This window comes from Drosophila suzukii, chromosome 3 (assembly GCF_043229965.1).
Source record: "Drosophila suzukii chromosome 3, CBGP_Dsuzu_IsoJpt1.0, whole genome shotgun sequence".
NCBI classification, from domain to species: Eukaryota; Metazoa; Arthropoda; class Insecta; order Diptera; family Drosophilidae; genus Drosophila; species Drosophila suzukii.
The window spans coordinates 65979485-65993466 of NC_092082.1; the positions used below are offsets into that span (position 1 = coordinate 65979485).

At 41.1% G+C, this 13982-nt stretch overlaps 4 protein-coding genes and 1 long non-coding RNA gene across 5 annotated transcripts; 3 read left to right on the forward strand and 2 right to left on the reverse strand.

Annotated features, from left to right (window-relative positions):
• The first annotated feature begins 1 nt into the window (after position 1).
• Positions 2-2877, forward strand: LOC108013807 (arrestin domain-containing protein 17). Its single transcript, XM_036819006.3, has 3 exons — positions 2-210; positions 1062-2111; positions 2489-2877. The coding sequence occupies exons 1-3, from the start codon at positions 96-98 to the stop codon at positions 2731-2733; spliced, it is 1410 nt and encodes a 469-aa protein (XP_036674901.3). The 5' UTR covers positions 2-95; the 3' UTR covers positions 2734-2877.
• Positions 2474-4429, reverse strand: LOC136117009 (uncharacterized). The gene is made up of 2 exons (XR_010654183.2): positions 4289-4429; positions 2474-3499 (listed from the first exon to the last, which is right to left on the reverse strand). It is a non-coding gene; the product is annotated as an uncharacterized lncRNA (long non-coding RNA).
• A 145-nt stretch (positions 4430-4574) lies between these two features.
• LOC108007941 (arrestin domain-containing protein 3-like) lies at positions 4575-7578 on the forward strand. Its single transcript, XM_065865368.2, has 4 exons — positions 4575-4822; positions 5541-5890; positions 6251-6806; positions 6880-7578. The coding sequence occupies exons 1-4, from the start codon at positions 4711-4713 to the stop codon at positions 7155-7157; spliced, it is 1296 nt and encodes a 431-aa protein (XP_065721440.2). The 5' UTR covers positions 4575-4710; the 3' UTR covers positions 7158-7578.
• Positions 7579-8527: 949 nt separating this feature from the next.
• On the forward strand, positions 8528-11652 carry LOC108007940 (arrestin domain-containing protein 3). The gene is made up of 4 exons (XM_070996883.1): positions 8528-8956; positions 9991-10340; positions 10464-11022; positions 11183-11652. The coding sequence occupies exons 1-4, from the start codon at positions 8845-8847 to the stop codon at positions 11410-11412; spliced, it is 1251 nt and encodes a 416-aa protein (XP_070852984.1). The 5' UTR covers positions 8528-8844; the 3' UTR covers positions 11413-11652.
• Positions 11653-12013: 361 nt separating this feature from the next.
• LOC118878002 (arrestin domain-containing protein 5) lies at positions 12014-13981 on the reverse strand. Its single transcript, XM_036819010.3, has 3 exons — positions 13809-13981; positions 12319-13287; positions 12014-12257 (listed from the first exon to the last, which is right to left on the reverse strand). The coding sequence occupies exons 1-3, from the start codon at positions 13918-13920 to the stop codon at positions 12106-12108; spliced, it is 1233 nt and encodes a 410-aa protein (XP_036674905.3). The 5' UTR covers positions 13921-13981; the 3' UTR covers positions 12014-12105.
• Between the last annotated feature and the right edge of the window lies 1 nt (position 13982).

Sequence of the window (13982 nt, forward strand, 5' to 3'; positions counted from 1 at the left end):
TTAGCCTCAGTTCCCCTTTGGCAGCGGGCGAGTTAGGACCGTTGGCAAAAATAACAGCTCTGGAGAGCGATAACCCCCAACACTGATTCGCTATCATGTCGAAGAATTGCATGATAACGTTTGACCAGAATGAACACGGCACCTACTTCACCGGCCAGGTGATAACCGGCAAGGTGATTGTCAATCTGAACAAGACCAAGAAACTGCGAGGTACGTAAGCCCAACTAGGATCCCGGAATTTATCACTAGCTAGTCGAGGGACTTTCGCTTATCTAGCGTGGCGTATCTTATCTCTCGGATAATGTCAGGCTTGGCAAAAGCAAAAGTTTCAACAAACCATTGAAATGGGTAATTAAGTGATAACCATGCGGACACTCCAAATGTGCGATAATTGATGATTCCTGGAGCCTATAGACAGAGATAATTTTGTTACTTATGGCGGGGGATCTACAACGGTGATTTAATTTTTTTGAGGAAATACCGGCGGACTTACTCATGTTTATTTTTTGCTTGGGCTTGCCAGTAATAGTACTTGATATCGGGAAAAATATATGAATGCTGTTAATATTAAAAAATTTAAAATTTTTTGTGCGTTTGTGGTAAACATTTTGTGCAACATTACTATTCTGCAGCCCGGTTTTCTCTTCTCGAAAAGATCCGTTTCGTATAGTTTGCGTCAGAAGCAACAAAATAGAACAGAGTTTTGTCACACCAAATCTTCAATTATTAACTTCATTAAATACTGAATTATTCATTTTTCTTTGAATAGCGAGTTATGGCTTCCGGTTTGCGCGTTATCTTATCATAATATTAGACCCACCTTGATAGGCAACCCAGTTTAAAGTTAAACAGAATTATAATCTCAGTTGCAAAAAAATAAACAAAATTTTAACATTTTTACGATGCCATTGTACTTTTTACAATATTTTCATTTTAGCACTATCTTACCCTAAATATGCATTTATATACGTAAGCTAACTGAAAAGCTTGGATTATACATATATGTATAGAGCCATTGCATCCTCCCTGTAATTCCGTTTGTAACATTTCTTTATTTTCAGGGATCAAACTGCAGATCAGTGGCTATGCACAGGCGCAGTGGCGAATACGCAGACATGGTCGGGCGGTGGCCATTCAAAATCCCAAGAAGCGATCGAAGCACCAGTTCAGCGGAAGGGAGGACTACATAGCCTCCACCACGTACCTCATGGGCTCCGAGCAGGGCAGCAACTTCAACATGGACGCCGGGACGTACACCTACACCTTTGCCTGCCCCATTCCCAGTCACTGCCCCTCGTCCTTCGAGGGGGCCTACGGCCACATCCGGTACCTGGCCAAGGTCACCTTCCTCAAGCCGGGCGCCTCAAATCGCACCCACAACGTGGGCTTCACGGTGTTGAAGCTCCTGGACCTGAACCACGAGAACAAGATGCTCCGCGAGCCGGCGAGCAACGAGGCCGTTGAGTACTTCTGCCTGATGCACACGAAACCCGTGCAGCTAAAGGTCACTCTGCAGCAGCAGGGCTACGTCCCGGGTCAGTTTATGCTAGTCCACGCCCAGGTGCGCAATGATTCGAGCTCCGATTGCCGCAAACTACTGATCATGCTGCACCTGCGGGCCACTTACACGGCGGACCAGCCGTCGCTGCGCACCACCTCCGAGAAGATAATGCTGGTGAAGCGGGAGTGCGGACCGGTGGCCCATCACGCACAGAGGACCTACACGGAATCCCTGAGGATCCCGGCCACGGCACCCACCTGCGAACACCTGAGCAAGATTGTGCGGGTGTCCTACGAAGTGCGCGTGGTGGCTGTGATGAACTGGCTGATGGCCAATCCGCGCGTCATCATCCCCATTACCATTGGCAACGTTCCTCTGGCCACTGCGGCCTCCGGACCGGACTTTGCACCCACCAACGCCTATGCCGCTGGAAGCCCTCTGCCCGCCGATTTGCCCTGCACCTCCACAAGAGCCATGGAACTGGCCCAGATGTCCAGCAGCGGGGTCAGCAACTCCGGCTATGAGATGAATGAGGATCTGGAGGACTTTGAGTTGCCCGAAGACGGAGACGATGAGCTGGAGGCTTCCGACGATTTCGTGCCAGATTTACGTAAGTTAAAGCAAAGTTCTTATGAGTAGACTCGTAGCTACGTATAAACACTTTATGAAAAGTTCTGAAAATAATTGTATAGTTCAATTTGCAAACAAAAAACCGGCAAAGTAATACGCCTATTTATTATTTATATATTATTAAACTCAAATGGTGTTCGAACTAAAACAAGTTTTGAAGCAACAACTCGTTGCCAGAAATGGCTAATAGTTTCTTAATCTAGGAAACATTTTTTTCATAATGAGTCGCACAAACATTAGTATAACCTTTCCTAAATAATTTTATACTGCTTCTTTATCTATTTCCATTTGAGAAAGTTATGTTTTAACCTTTTTTAAACCAAGAATTGTGTATTTACTTTGTTTCTTTTTCCACAGCTCCCCCTACATACGAACAGGCCATGTTTATGACCACTGATATTGCGGACACGGACGCAAACACCGTCAGCGAGTCCTCGCGGTTCACACCCCGCTACCCGGTCTTCGATGTGGACACCTTCCAGAGTCCGCCGCCAAATCCTCCGCAGAAGAAACGGCGCCGCCGGCGCAGACGACCCGCCGATCCCGGACAGTCGAAGCAGCGTCCGGAGAAACAGCCCGTGGAGTCACCCGTGCAAATCTAGGGGTGTTTATCACGCCAAATCACAACTATATCTTATCTCGGCAGTATTTATTTCTTTTCGGTTCGCCAGTGTACTAACCAAAATGTTTATATGTATATCAACATATACCTACAGAATGGTAAATAAACAAAGAAGAAAATAAAAGTGTCTTCTGGGTGATATGCTATAAATGGCGATAGTTGACAGTCATTTAAGAAAATAATTGAGACACTATTTTACGTCACATACAATTTTTAGAAAAAATACTATAAATATGGTTTACTTGATTGTTAAATTAGTAACAGAAAAACTTTTTTAGTTTGTTATTCGTAAGGAGCAGTACGCCATCATTTTTGGTTTAAATAATTGGTCTGTTACAACTATCTTTGAACTTTCAATAAAGTTACAGCTGATTTTTGTTTACAGACAAATAAGAGTTTTAAAATAGCGTAGTGCTAAAGCTCTCTCTTATCTCTTAACCATAAAAAACTTTCGCGCTAAAGAATTAATAGTGTCAAACACTATTCTCTTTCAGACCCATTCTCGTTTTTTTCAGTTTGAGTCTAAAACTTGTCTCGTGCTGATTAACGTTCTTGTTGCGTGTCAACAAAAGCTAATGTTGGACTGATGTTGCTAGATATCTTTTCATCAATAAATATACATTTTCATCAATAAAAGTGCTTTGAAATGCGCTGCACTTTTCAGTTCGATAGCACCGTTCCCATATATGTACTTCAGTGGAGAAACTATAAGTGACCAAGTAAGAACTCTCCGTCAATGGTGAGATCTAGTACAAATCTAGATAAATTCAGGTGTTCAATCTTATCGCAATGTTAGTGTATACTCGGAAGTAATACCGAATCCGGCTTAAACCAAATCAGATTATGAAAATTCCATTTAATCTACATAACTTAGATTTCCCCAAGTGCCTAATAACATATTCAAGTAATTAAAACCATTGACTCGCCTTGAAAAGCTCAGCTCACACCCGCAATCAAGATATATACCCTCATGATTATACCCTTTACTCAGTGGCGGATCCAGAATTTGGATGAGGAACAAAAAACAATTTGTTGAGTGCAAGACAAAAATTTGCAATAAAATAACCACGTGTGTAACTACTTTTCTTCTAACTATGGCGAAACAAAAATCTTTGAGATTTCAAAATATGCATTTAATGATTATAAAATATATTTTTGTTATTTTGTTGTAGTATACAAATACACACATATCAACTCTTCCAGTAATACTTATCAAGAATACAAATACTTTGTAGGAATCGTCTGTTTAACTACATTACCAACTTCTGACATTCCAAGTATTTCAGTTAAGATATAGTCCAGAATAAAAATTGTAATATAAGAAACTTAAGTTTAGTTGTTCTTTTGTTCAAAGGCAACAGTACGTATGAGTGATACTTATGACTTGTGATATACTTTTAGTCCTATAAAGTCCGACCCTAAAAGGCATTTTATTGATACAAAATTGCAATGCCTTAAATACCTAGAATGCAGAAATGCATTTTCATAAAAATATGGACCACCCTTATGTTCATCCAAAATTCATACATACGTACCTAAACGATCCAAAAGAGCTCGTGGAGCTTTCGGAGAACCCTTCTGTTTTGTTTGCAAATATCTGATTTTGTTATTATTCGTAGCAACGCAACAAACCAGAGTAAAGTATAAACAAAGGGGTAAAATGTTTATTCCCCAAGATATTTTTCAAAAAGAGCGCAAGTCTTTTAGCTCACTCTTTCGGTTTTCCTCTCTTTTAATAAAGCTTTTGCTCTCAAAAAGTGATGATGTCACAAACAACTTAGCTCTCGCAGACCGACGATTCTCATAATATTTTCATTTCGGGCGACGCTTGTCTGGTGTCTTGTGCTGAATAATTTTTTCGCTATAGCGTCGCCACAAAATATAATTTTTGAACTTTTACTTTCAACTACCAGCACCGACATAAGGCAAAGTTTTCGGTGCCAAAAAGGACTGCATCATGCCCTCTACCTGCACCTTTGAGTTTGATCGCCCGGAACCGATTTATTATAGTGGAGAGACGATCAATGGACGAGCCGTTCTGACAACTACATCCGAAAAGTCGGTAAATGGTAAGTTCTGACAATGTTCAAGCTAAAGTAGCTGACCTTTCTCCTTATCGCTGTTGTAGTACTTGAGATAACCATAATTATATTAATCCGGTTTTAAAGAATGCTGTAAATAAAACCAGTTAATATCACAAAGTGTTCTACATCTTATATAAGAGCGTATCCAGCGATCATATATAGGGTTTCTGTTCTCTGAAATTCCTTCTGTCATATAAAACTAATTAAAATTGAAGCTAATTCGATGAGCTCAGTTCGCCCCCTAATACAACAGGCAGTCATATACAAATACAACATCAACCATATATATGTGGGCCCATTTATTTTGGTTATTGAATTGACAGTTGCAACGCAAACTTGAAAGCTTTAAAAAAAGAACACTTTGGTACATATGTATACATGGAACGGCAGAGATAAGAGAGCAACAAGTATTTTATACAGTGGGTAAATTGCAAGCTGAATGATTTCAGTTCACTTTAGTCACAATATTATTGACTTACCCCCGGCTTTTGCTTGAATTATCAAAGAATTGGAGTCTGATAAAGCTTCGTCATATTCAAATGTTTATATACTAAACAAGCAAACTTGCCTCATTACAGTAAACATGAAATATATATTTTTTACTTCTGTTGCATCCTGATGAGTCAATTGTCAATGATTTTGGGCAACAATATAGTATCAAATGTAAATATATATAAATTAATTTTTCTATTACTATTTCCAGAGGTTTATATTCTTTTCGAGGGCGAGGCCAAGGTAAAGTGGGATGAGAGCAGGTCAAGAACCAGAAATGGGAAGACGGAGCACTACACGGAGCATTTCCGGGGCAAGCAGACTTACCTTAACACTCGGACCTGTGTGTTCGGATCCGGAAATCTCCCTCCTGGAACGCACACCTACAACTTCTGTATTCCCCTGCCTCTGGAGTGCCCTTCTTCAGTGGTGGGTCAGTATGGAAAGATCTGCTACGAGGTCTCCGTGATCATCGATCGGCAATGGCGCTTCAACAACGTCTTCAAACAGCCACTGACGGTACTGCAGACCTACAACCTTAACATGAGTCCTGAATTGCTGGTGAGTCCAAACGATCTTAAAAATAGACCAAGAGATCAAGATTAGGCATTCAATTAATTTCACAAAGAAATTAATTTGAAATCGGCAGCACATACTATATAGATTCTATTTTTAAAAGTCCTCCACATACATTTTAGATTAAGAATACTTAGCAATTTAATAAGTATTTCGCGCTATTTTATTTGGTATTTGGTAAACTTTAAAATTGTTAGGATATTGTAATTATTGTTATTTATTAAATCTTGCTTTACGAGTAATTTCAGGGTTTTATAAATCATCCTTGAGTTTGGCATTTTTTATATGTATTTTTTAGATATATTTAATTTAACAAAAAATAATGTAATTTATCTTAATCCTCAGATGCCGCTGGTGCGCGAGGACATCAAGCACTTCTGCTGTTGGCCCTGCAGCTCGGGTCCGGTTCTTTCGACCCTGACAGTACCCTTCGGGGGTTACGCTCCAGGTCAAAAGATTCGCTTTACCCTGGAAATCGACAATCAATCAAGTGGCTATGATCTGGACGGCATCGAAGTGAAGCTTAAGCAGATCTACAAGTTCCAGGCCCAAACTCCGCATCATAAGACCCGTGAGAAGGAACACAGTCTGCATAAAAGTTGCCAGGAGGAGCGGGTGCTGCGGCTCACAAAGAGGATAATTGAAGGCACGTTGGCTATTCCAGCGGTACCGCCCTCCTCCCGCATGGAAGGCATCATATCGGTTAGCTATAAAGTGATCCTGACAATCAGCACGGGCGAGTGCCACGTGGACTCGGACTTCGAGGTGCCGATTGTCATTGGAACTATTCCATTGATCCAGAGCGCAGAAAATCCCTCGCATGCGGCAGAGTGGATACCCCAGACACCCGATACTCCGGCCGGAGCTGCCGCAGACTTGCCTCCCAGCTATGACGGATGCAGTAAGTACTATAATAAATCCATTTAAAATATTATGTTGCATGCTTATTAATATTTTCCGTGTTCATCCCACAGAACCACCAACTTTCGAGGAGGCGACCCATTTTGGAGATAAGTTCATCGACACCGATGTGGACGAGCACAATCGCTCGGACGACTTTATTCCGCGCTACCCGATGTACACCAACTTTGCCATGCCTTCGGCCCCACCACCACCCACTGGGGAATCGGATTGCCCTTACCCACAATCCGTTCCCACTTTGTCGCTACCTCATGACGCCACTGCCCCATTGATCAGTGGCAACTCCACTGATCGCCCAACACCATCCTACGGCTGGAACTCTAATTCATAGAAACCAAAAAGAAGAACCTCAGACGTAATCTCATGACGGAGTGTACATGTCCCGAACAATAATGGATATTACTTTTTTACACACCTGAGCCATTCTCGTGTCTAGAGTTTAAGTTTGACGTACTCGTATTTATGTTGCAATGCCATACCTCAGGAACATATTATTATTTTAGTAACTGCAACCGAACACAACATTTAAGGAACAACATTTTAAAAAAATGTTATGTATTTGGCTTTAGCTTATTTTAACGGTAGTCAACGGCCAGAGCTTATTATCAATCGAACCATTCTTATAAAGGATGCTTTAAGACAGTGGCCTTATTAGCTTACAAAATTTGTAAATTAAACGCTTAATTCCACTTTGTAAACATTTTTTAATGTTTTAGCATTTGATAATAAAAATCTAAACATTAAGTCTGAAATACTTGTGTTGATTCATTATTCATCGAACATTATTTTAATAATTTTAAAAGATTATAATTGTTTTGATTTTTTCCAACAATAAGCTTTTCCTTTCATTTTTTTAATTTTTGTTTCTATAACTTGTCTTCTTTCTCCAAAAGTAGCGGACCGGAGGGTATATTTAGAACGTCAAATAATATTATAAGTGATTTTAAATATATTTTCAAGTGAACGTGGTCTTGAGAAGCTTTTACTAATAAAGCCCCCTGATTATACCCGTTACTCGTAGAGTAAAAGGGTATACTAGATTCGTCGGAAAGTATGTAACAGGCAGAAGGAAGCGTTTCCGACCCCATAAAGTATATATATTCTTGATCAGGATCACTAGCCGAGTCGATCTAGCCATGTCCGTCTGTCTGTCTGTCCGTCTGTCCGTCTGTCCGTCTGTCTGTCCGGATGAACGCTGAGATCTCGGAAACTATGAGAGCTAGGCTATTGAGATTTGGCGTGCAGATTCCTGAGCTTGTTACGCAGCGCAAGTTTGTTTCAGTAGACTGCCACGCCCACTCTAACGCCCACAAACCGCCCAAAACTGTGGCTCCTACAGTTTTGATGCTAGATAGAAAATTTTAACTGAAATGTAATGTTCTCATCAATACCTATCGATTGACCGAAAAAAAGTTTGCCACGCCCACTTTAACGCCCACAAACCGCGAAAACCTGTGACGCCCACAATTTTCATGCTAGATAAAAAATTTTAACTGAAATGTATTGGTCTCGTCAATACCTATCGATTGATCCAAAAAAAAATTTGCCACGCCCACTCTAACGCCCATAACGCTTAAATCTGTATACCGCCGGTAGGTGGCGCATTTTAATCTCGCTTTGCTGCTTGCATATCTCCATTTAGCTGAGTAACGGGTATCTGATAGTCGAGGTACTCGACTATATCGTTCTCCCTTGTTTTTTATTAAATTTGTTGGCTATTTTCAACAAAAAATTCGAAAAGAAAAAGGCGGCAAATTAAATATGCAACAAGTTTGTTTTCAAAGAGAGTAAGCACCAAAGCTCTCTCTATTTGTTTTTCTTTTTCGCTTTCGGAAAATGATGTCACAACACATCTAGCTTTCAAAGGACTAGCTATTTTCATGTTTTTTTTAGTTTGATTATGGCTCCTGTCAGGTCCTGAATAATTTTAATGTTTGCGTATCGTGAAAAAACAACTTTTTGGTATTTCTAAGTGACATTATAAAAAAACTTTTATTGACAAAAATACATAGTTCAAAATGCCATCGAAATGCTTCTTTGAGTTTGATCGCCCTGATCTAATATTTTATAGTGGAGAAACGATCAATGGACGGGTCACCCTCACAACAACGTCTGAAAAATCTGTAAACGGTAGGCAGCAATAAAAAGTTAGCTAAATTTTACAAATTATATATGAAACTGAATCTCTAGGTGATTTTTGCACAACCCTATACACTGAAAAAGGATTCGCTCTTAATATTAAAAATAAATGGTGACTTTAGAGTAACACAAAATATTTAGTAAATTTCTTTAAATAAATAATAATTTTTTTAATTTATAGAAAACCGACATTTACTTAAAATAAGTAAAGTTCTTGGCGATTACTCTTTAAGTGTACGCTTCTCGATTCTTAAAGCACATTTAAATGTATAAAATTGACTCTATGCCTCGATGAGCTCAGCCCCAAAAAAGCACTCCTATGTTAAGTTTTTGTTACAAAGTTATTACTACTATCTCTATGCGGCTAGATATAAACAGCGGAGAAAGTGTGAACGCAAAATGTCTTAGTGTTTTAGTCTTATGATTCTTCATTATATTCCGGTACTACGTTTGGACGTTCAACATAAAAGATTTTTACGATTTTTCCCAAATATTAAAGGGGTCCCTTCTTATTGTGTGTGAACAACAAAGTTGGCGGGAATATCGTTAATACTATTTAAAACGTTTATAGTTTTTAGGCGATTGAATTAATTTCGGTTGTAATATAATACAATTACCTACACAGAGAAAATTCTGACGTTCTCATCTGAGTTAAAAATGTTCTTAAAAATAGAACGACATTTTTAAGTTGAAAATGTTTTTATTTTGCTCGAATCAAGTTGAATTGGCGGTATTTAAGTAGGTTGTATGTACAAATAAACTATTAGTTCAGTCCTTAGTGTATACTTATCAAAAAGTTTTTAAATAAACTTAATTTAAATTTTTGTCTTCTTACCATTTTGTTCTTATATTGATACCAAAATGTACTTACACGTTTTTTTAAGAACGAATGTTCTCAGTTCAAGAGCAATATTCTCAATTCAAGAACAATGTTCTTAGATAGTTTTCTCTGTGTACTGTTAAGAAAAATTGAGTTGATCTCTTTTTTAATAAAATTGGTTGATATTGTCTTTCAAATATTTAAGTGATTTACGTCCTCTTCGAGGGCGAGGCAAAGGTTCACTGGGGAGAAAGCAGGACTATGACCGTAAATGGGCAAACGCAACAGTACACGCAGCATTTCCGGGGGAAACAGACGTACGTAAACACCCGTAACAACGTCTTTGGATCCGGAAACTTTCCTGCCGGTACGCATACCTACTCCTTCTGTATTCCCCTACCACTGGACTGTCCCTCCTCAGTGGTGGGGCAGTACGGAAAGATCAGCTACGAAATCTCTCTGGTAGTTGACCGCCATTGGCGTTTTAACAACGTCTTTAAAAAGTCGCTGACGGTACTGCAAACCTACAACCTCAACATGAGTCCTGAATTGTTGGTGAGCCCAAAAGCTAATCGTCCTTCAGACAACTTGGCATCAACAAGATGTATTAATAATATAAATAAAACGTAAAGTGATCATTTCGGCTACTTACACTTAAAAAATGTTCTTAATCCAAAGGTTCCATTGATGCGTGAGGACATCAAGCACTTCTGCTGCTGGCCCTGCAGATCGGGTCCGGTTCTTTCGACCCTGACAATACCCTTCGGCGGCTACGCACCTGGCCAGAAGATTCACTTCACCCTGGAAATCGACAACCAATCGAGTGGCTATGATCTGGAAGGCATCGAAGTGAAGCTTAAGCAGATCTACACGTTCCAGGCTCAAACCCCGCGACACAAAACGCGGGAGAAGGAGCACAGCCTTAGTCAAAGCTGTCAGGAGGAACGGGTGTTGCGACTATCAAAAAGGATAATCAATTATACCCTGGCCATTCCATCGGTACCACCATCCACCCGCACGGAAGGTCACATCATATTAGTGAGCTATCGGGTGATAGTGTCGCTAAAAATGGGCCACTGCAACGTGGACTCGGACTTCGAGGTGCCGATTGTCATTGGCACTATTCCATTGGTCCAGAGCGCAGAAAACCCATCCCGTGCTGCAGAGTGGATACCCGAAACACCGAATACTCCGGCCGGAGCTGCCGCAGATCTGCCTCCCAGCTACGATAAGTGCAGTCAGTATCCGATTTAAGTTGAATTATCTTCAGTTTCATATTCATACATATGCTGTTGACTTTTTAATTTTATAGTTTCCCAAAATAATTTGTTAATTAAAAAAGTAATATTTAATATTTAATTTAATTTTTAAATATTCAATGTTTAATCATCCTACAGAACCACCGACTTTCGAAGAGGCCACCAACTTCGGGGAGAGGTTTGTCGACATCGATGCGGACGAGCACAATCGCACGGATGATTTCATTCCGCGTTATCCAATGTACACAAACTTTGCTTTGCCATCAGCACCCCCACTTCCTGCCGAAGAATCAATTACTTATCCTCAACAACATGTTCCATTGAATTGTGGGAGCTCCGCTGATCGTTTTACACAATCCTACTGCTAGAACTCTCACTCATAAATCTCCATTATTTGTTTGAAGTCTACACCAAAATAAGTAAAGGAAACAAGGAAGAACGCTATAGTCGAGTACCTCGACTATCAGATACCCGTTACTCAGCCAAATGGAGATATGCAAGCAGCAAAGCGAGATTAAAATGCGCCACCTACCGGCGGTATACAGATTTAAGCGTTATGTGCGTTAGAGTGGGCGTGGCAAATTTTTTTTTGGGTCAATCGATAGGTATTGATGAGAAGAATACATTTCAGTTAAAATTTTTATTCTAGCATCAAAACTGTAGAAGCCACAGTTTTGGGCGGTTTGTGGGCGTTAGAGTGGGCGTGGCACTCTACTGAAACAAACTTGCGCTGCGCAGGAATCTCAGGAATCTGCGTGCCTAATCCCAGTATTGTAACTCTCATAGTTTCCGAGATCTCAGCGTTCATATGAACAGACGGACAGACGGACATGGCTAGATCGACTCGGCTAGTGATCCTGATCAAGAATATATACACTTTATGGGGTCGGAAACGCTTCCTTCTGCCTGTTACATACATTCCGACGAATCTATTATACCCTTTTACTCTACGAGTAACGGGTATAAACATTGCTGGTGATGAAATATATATTTTGTGTAAGTTTACTAATGAATGAAATAAATTAGACTATTTTTTAAAGGCATAAATTGCTGCGCTGCGATCAATGGGACTTGACTTCCTCCGGTTGTGTCCGATCCATTTCGTAGTAGACATATCGTGGTCTAAAATCCAACTGCTCCCCGGACAAGTAGTGTTTGTTGGTCTTGTTCAAGTTGGTGGCAACCATGAACTCGGCTTCGCGGAAATCCGAAGCTAGACGGGGAGGATAGTTAATATTCAATTTAACGTAATCAAGATCTGACGAGGAACTTACCCAAAGAGGTGGTGGAAACGCTGAAATCAGGAGCCAACTTTTGTGCTGTTTCGGCGGGAGGAGTGGGTTCCGGGGCACTGCCGTCCATCGGATCCTGCATTAGGAGTCTTCCCGGACAGGGAGGCGTTACATTGCCAATGATAACTGGCATCCGGGAGGCAATGGAGCGTTTCTCCTGCTGAGTCCTGACCACCACCTCCACCTCGTAATTCAGCTGCAGGCAGGCACATCCTGCCACACTCAAAGTGGCCGCCGTTTGGGGCACTTGCAGCATGTGAAGATGCTGAAAATTCTCCAGTTCTCCACGGGGGAGACTGTGCAGCTCGTGGCTGCTGCTGAGGATTGTTTGGCGCTCCACCTTGGTTTCCAGGCGTTTCGGCTTGTTCCTCAGGTGGGCCACATAGGTGCTGATCAGAACTAGGGAGTAAGTCACCTCTCGAAGGGGCAATTTCTCCGGGTTGTGCAGCTTCACGTGAACGGAGATGCCTGATCCTGGCGAATAGCCTTGCCTGGGAATCTGCAACTTCAGGTGCAGAGGCTTCATCCAGAACTTCAGGCGAGGAGTCTGCTCGTAGATCTGCACTTCACTACTCCTTGTCTCCTGACTGAGACTGTTCTGGGGAAAAATCAGCAACTGACGCACATGTAGCACCTCCAGCGGACGATCGGCACTGCTGTGGACGAGCACTTGGAGTGTGTACCGGATGTGTCCGTGGGCTCCCTCGTAGTTACCCGGACAATTCTTGGGCAGCTTCACATGAAAACCGTAGTTGTACGTGCCCGCCTCCATTATCTGTGGCTGCGCGGCCTCCGAGCCCACAAAATAATCGATTTTGGCAAAGTAATCCACTCGATAATCAAAGTCCAAGTTCTGACTCTGCACTTGCGGCTCGTTTTTCTTTGGTTTCTTCTGCTTTTGCGGCTGCTGCCAGGCGGTAGATGCATAGCCATTGGCCTCCAAGCTAATTGCTGAAATACATGGGATTAAAGAACAGTTCTATTAATATAAAACATTTTGAATCTAGTCAAAATTTGAAATATTCAAAACTCTTTTGCAATCCCTTTATAAACAAAATGGTAAAGTATTAAACATGCAAAAGTCCTGAAAACACAAAGCGAAATATTTTAGTATTGTTTGTATACCTGTATAATTTTTAAGGCAGTATTTAATTTAATATTTTTACGATGATGAGCTTTTCCAAGTTTTTGTTCTAGTAGTACAAAGTTAAGCCAACTTAAGGTTCAGGTATTTTAATGCTAGCCATTTAAACTTCTGAAAATGTACTAATATTTTATCAGTCGCTTTGAATTCCAATTAAAATAAATTTAGCGATAGATAAGCGCACCGGTAGGTATTAGCAGCTGGATTTCACTGCGACAAGCATTATCAGCAATTTGTCAAAACCATAAAGTGGATCTCGATCGGTGAGTCACTGCCCCTTGACGGGCTGGTTGCACGGGGTAGCCCCATGAGTCACGCTCCTACTTACCTCTGATTAGGGCCCGCTCCGAAAGGGTCAGATAGACGTGACCATTGACCGTCTCACCGGCTCGATAGGCCCCCCGGGGATTGTCCAACTGGATGTCACAACGGTGGCTCATTTTCAGGTCTCTGCTCTCTGTTGACGGCTCGACTGCTGACCGATGTCTGGCACTTGTTGACA

Coding starts and splice junctions, on each gene's coding strand:
- LOC108013807 (XM_036819006.3), top strand. CDS start 96: ATGTCGAAGAATTGCATGATAACGTTTGACCAGAATGAACACGGCACC. Junction 211..1,061: donor CAAGACCAAGAAACTGCGAG/GTACGTAAGCCC, acceptor CTTTATTTTCAG/GGATCAAACTGCAGATCAGT. Junction 2,112..2,488: donor CGATTTCGTGCCAGATTTAC/GTAAGTTAAAGC, acceptor CTTTTTCCACAG/CTCCCCCTACATACGAACAG.
- LOC108007941 (XM_065865368.2), top strand. CDS start 4,711: ATGCCCTCTACCTGCACCTTTGAGTTTGATCGCCCGGAACCGATTTAT. Junction 5,891..6,250: donor ACATGAGTCCTGAATTGCTG/GTGAGTCCAAAC, acceptor CTTAATCCTCAG/ATGCCGCTGGTGCGCGAGGA. Junction 6,807..6,879: donor TCCCAGCTATGACGGATGCA/GTAAGTACTATA, acceptor TTCATCCCACAG/AACCACCAACTTTCGAGGAG.
- LOC108007940 (XM_070996883.1), top strand. CDS start 8,845: ATGCCATCGAAATGCTTCTTTGAGTTTGATCGCCCTGATCTAATATTT. Junction 10,341..10,463: donor ACATGAGTCCTGAATTGTTG/GTGAGCCCAAAA, acceptor CTTAATCCAAAG/GTTCCATTGATGCGTGAGGA. Junction 11,023..11,182: donor TCCCAGCTACGATAAGTGCA/GTCAGTATCCGA, acceptor ATCATCCTACAG/AACCACCGACTTTCGAAGAG.
- LOC118878002 (XM_036819010.3), bottom strand. CDS start 13,920: ATGAGCCACCGTTGTGACATCCAGTTGGACAATCCCCGGGGGGCCTAT. Junction 13,288..13,808: donor GGAGCGGGCCCTAATCAGAG/GTAAGTAGGAGC, acceptor CATGTATTTCAG/CAATTAGCTTGGAGGCCAAT. Junction 12,258..12,318: donor CGTTTCCACCACCTCTTTGG/GTAAGTTCCTCG, acceptor CTCCCCGTCTAG/CTTCGGATTTCCGCGAAGCC.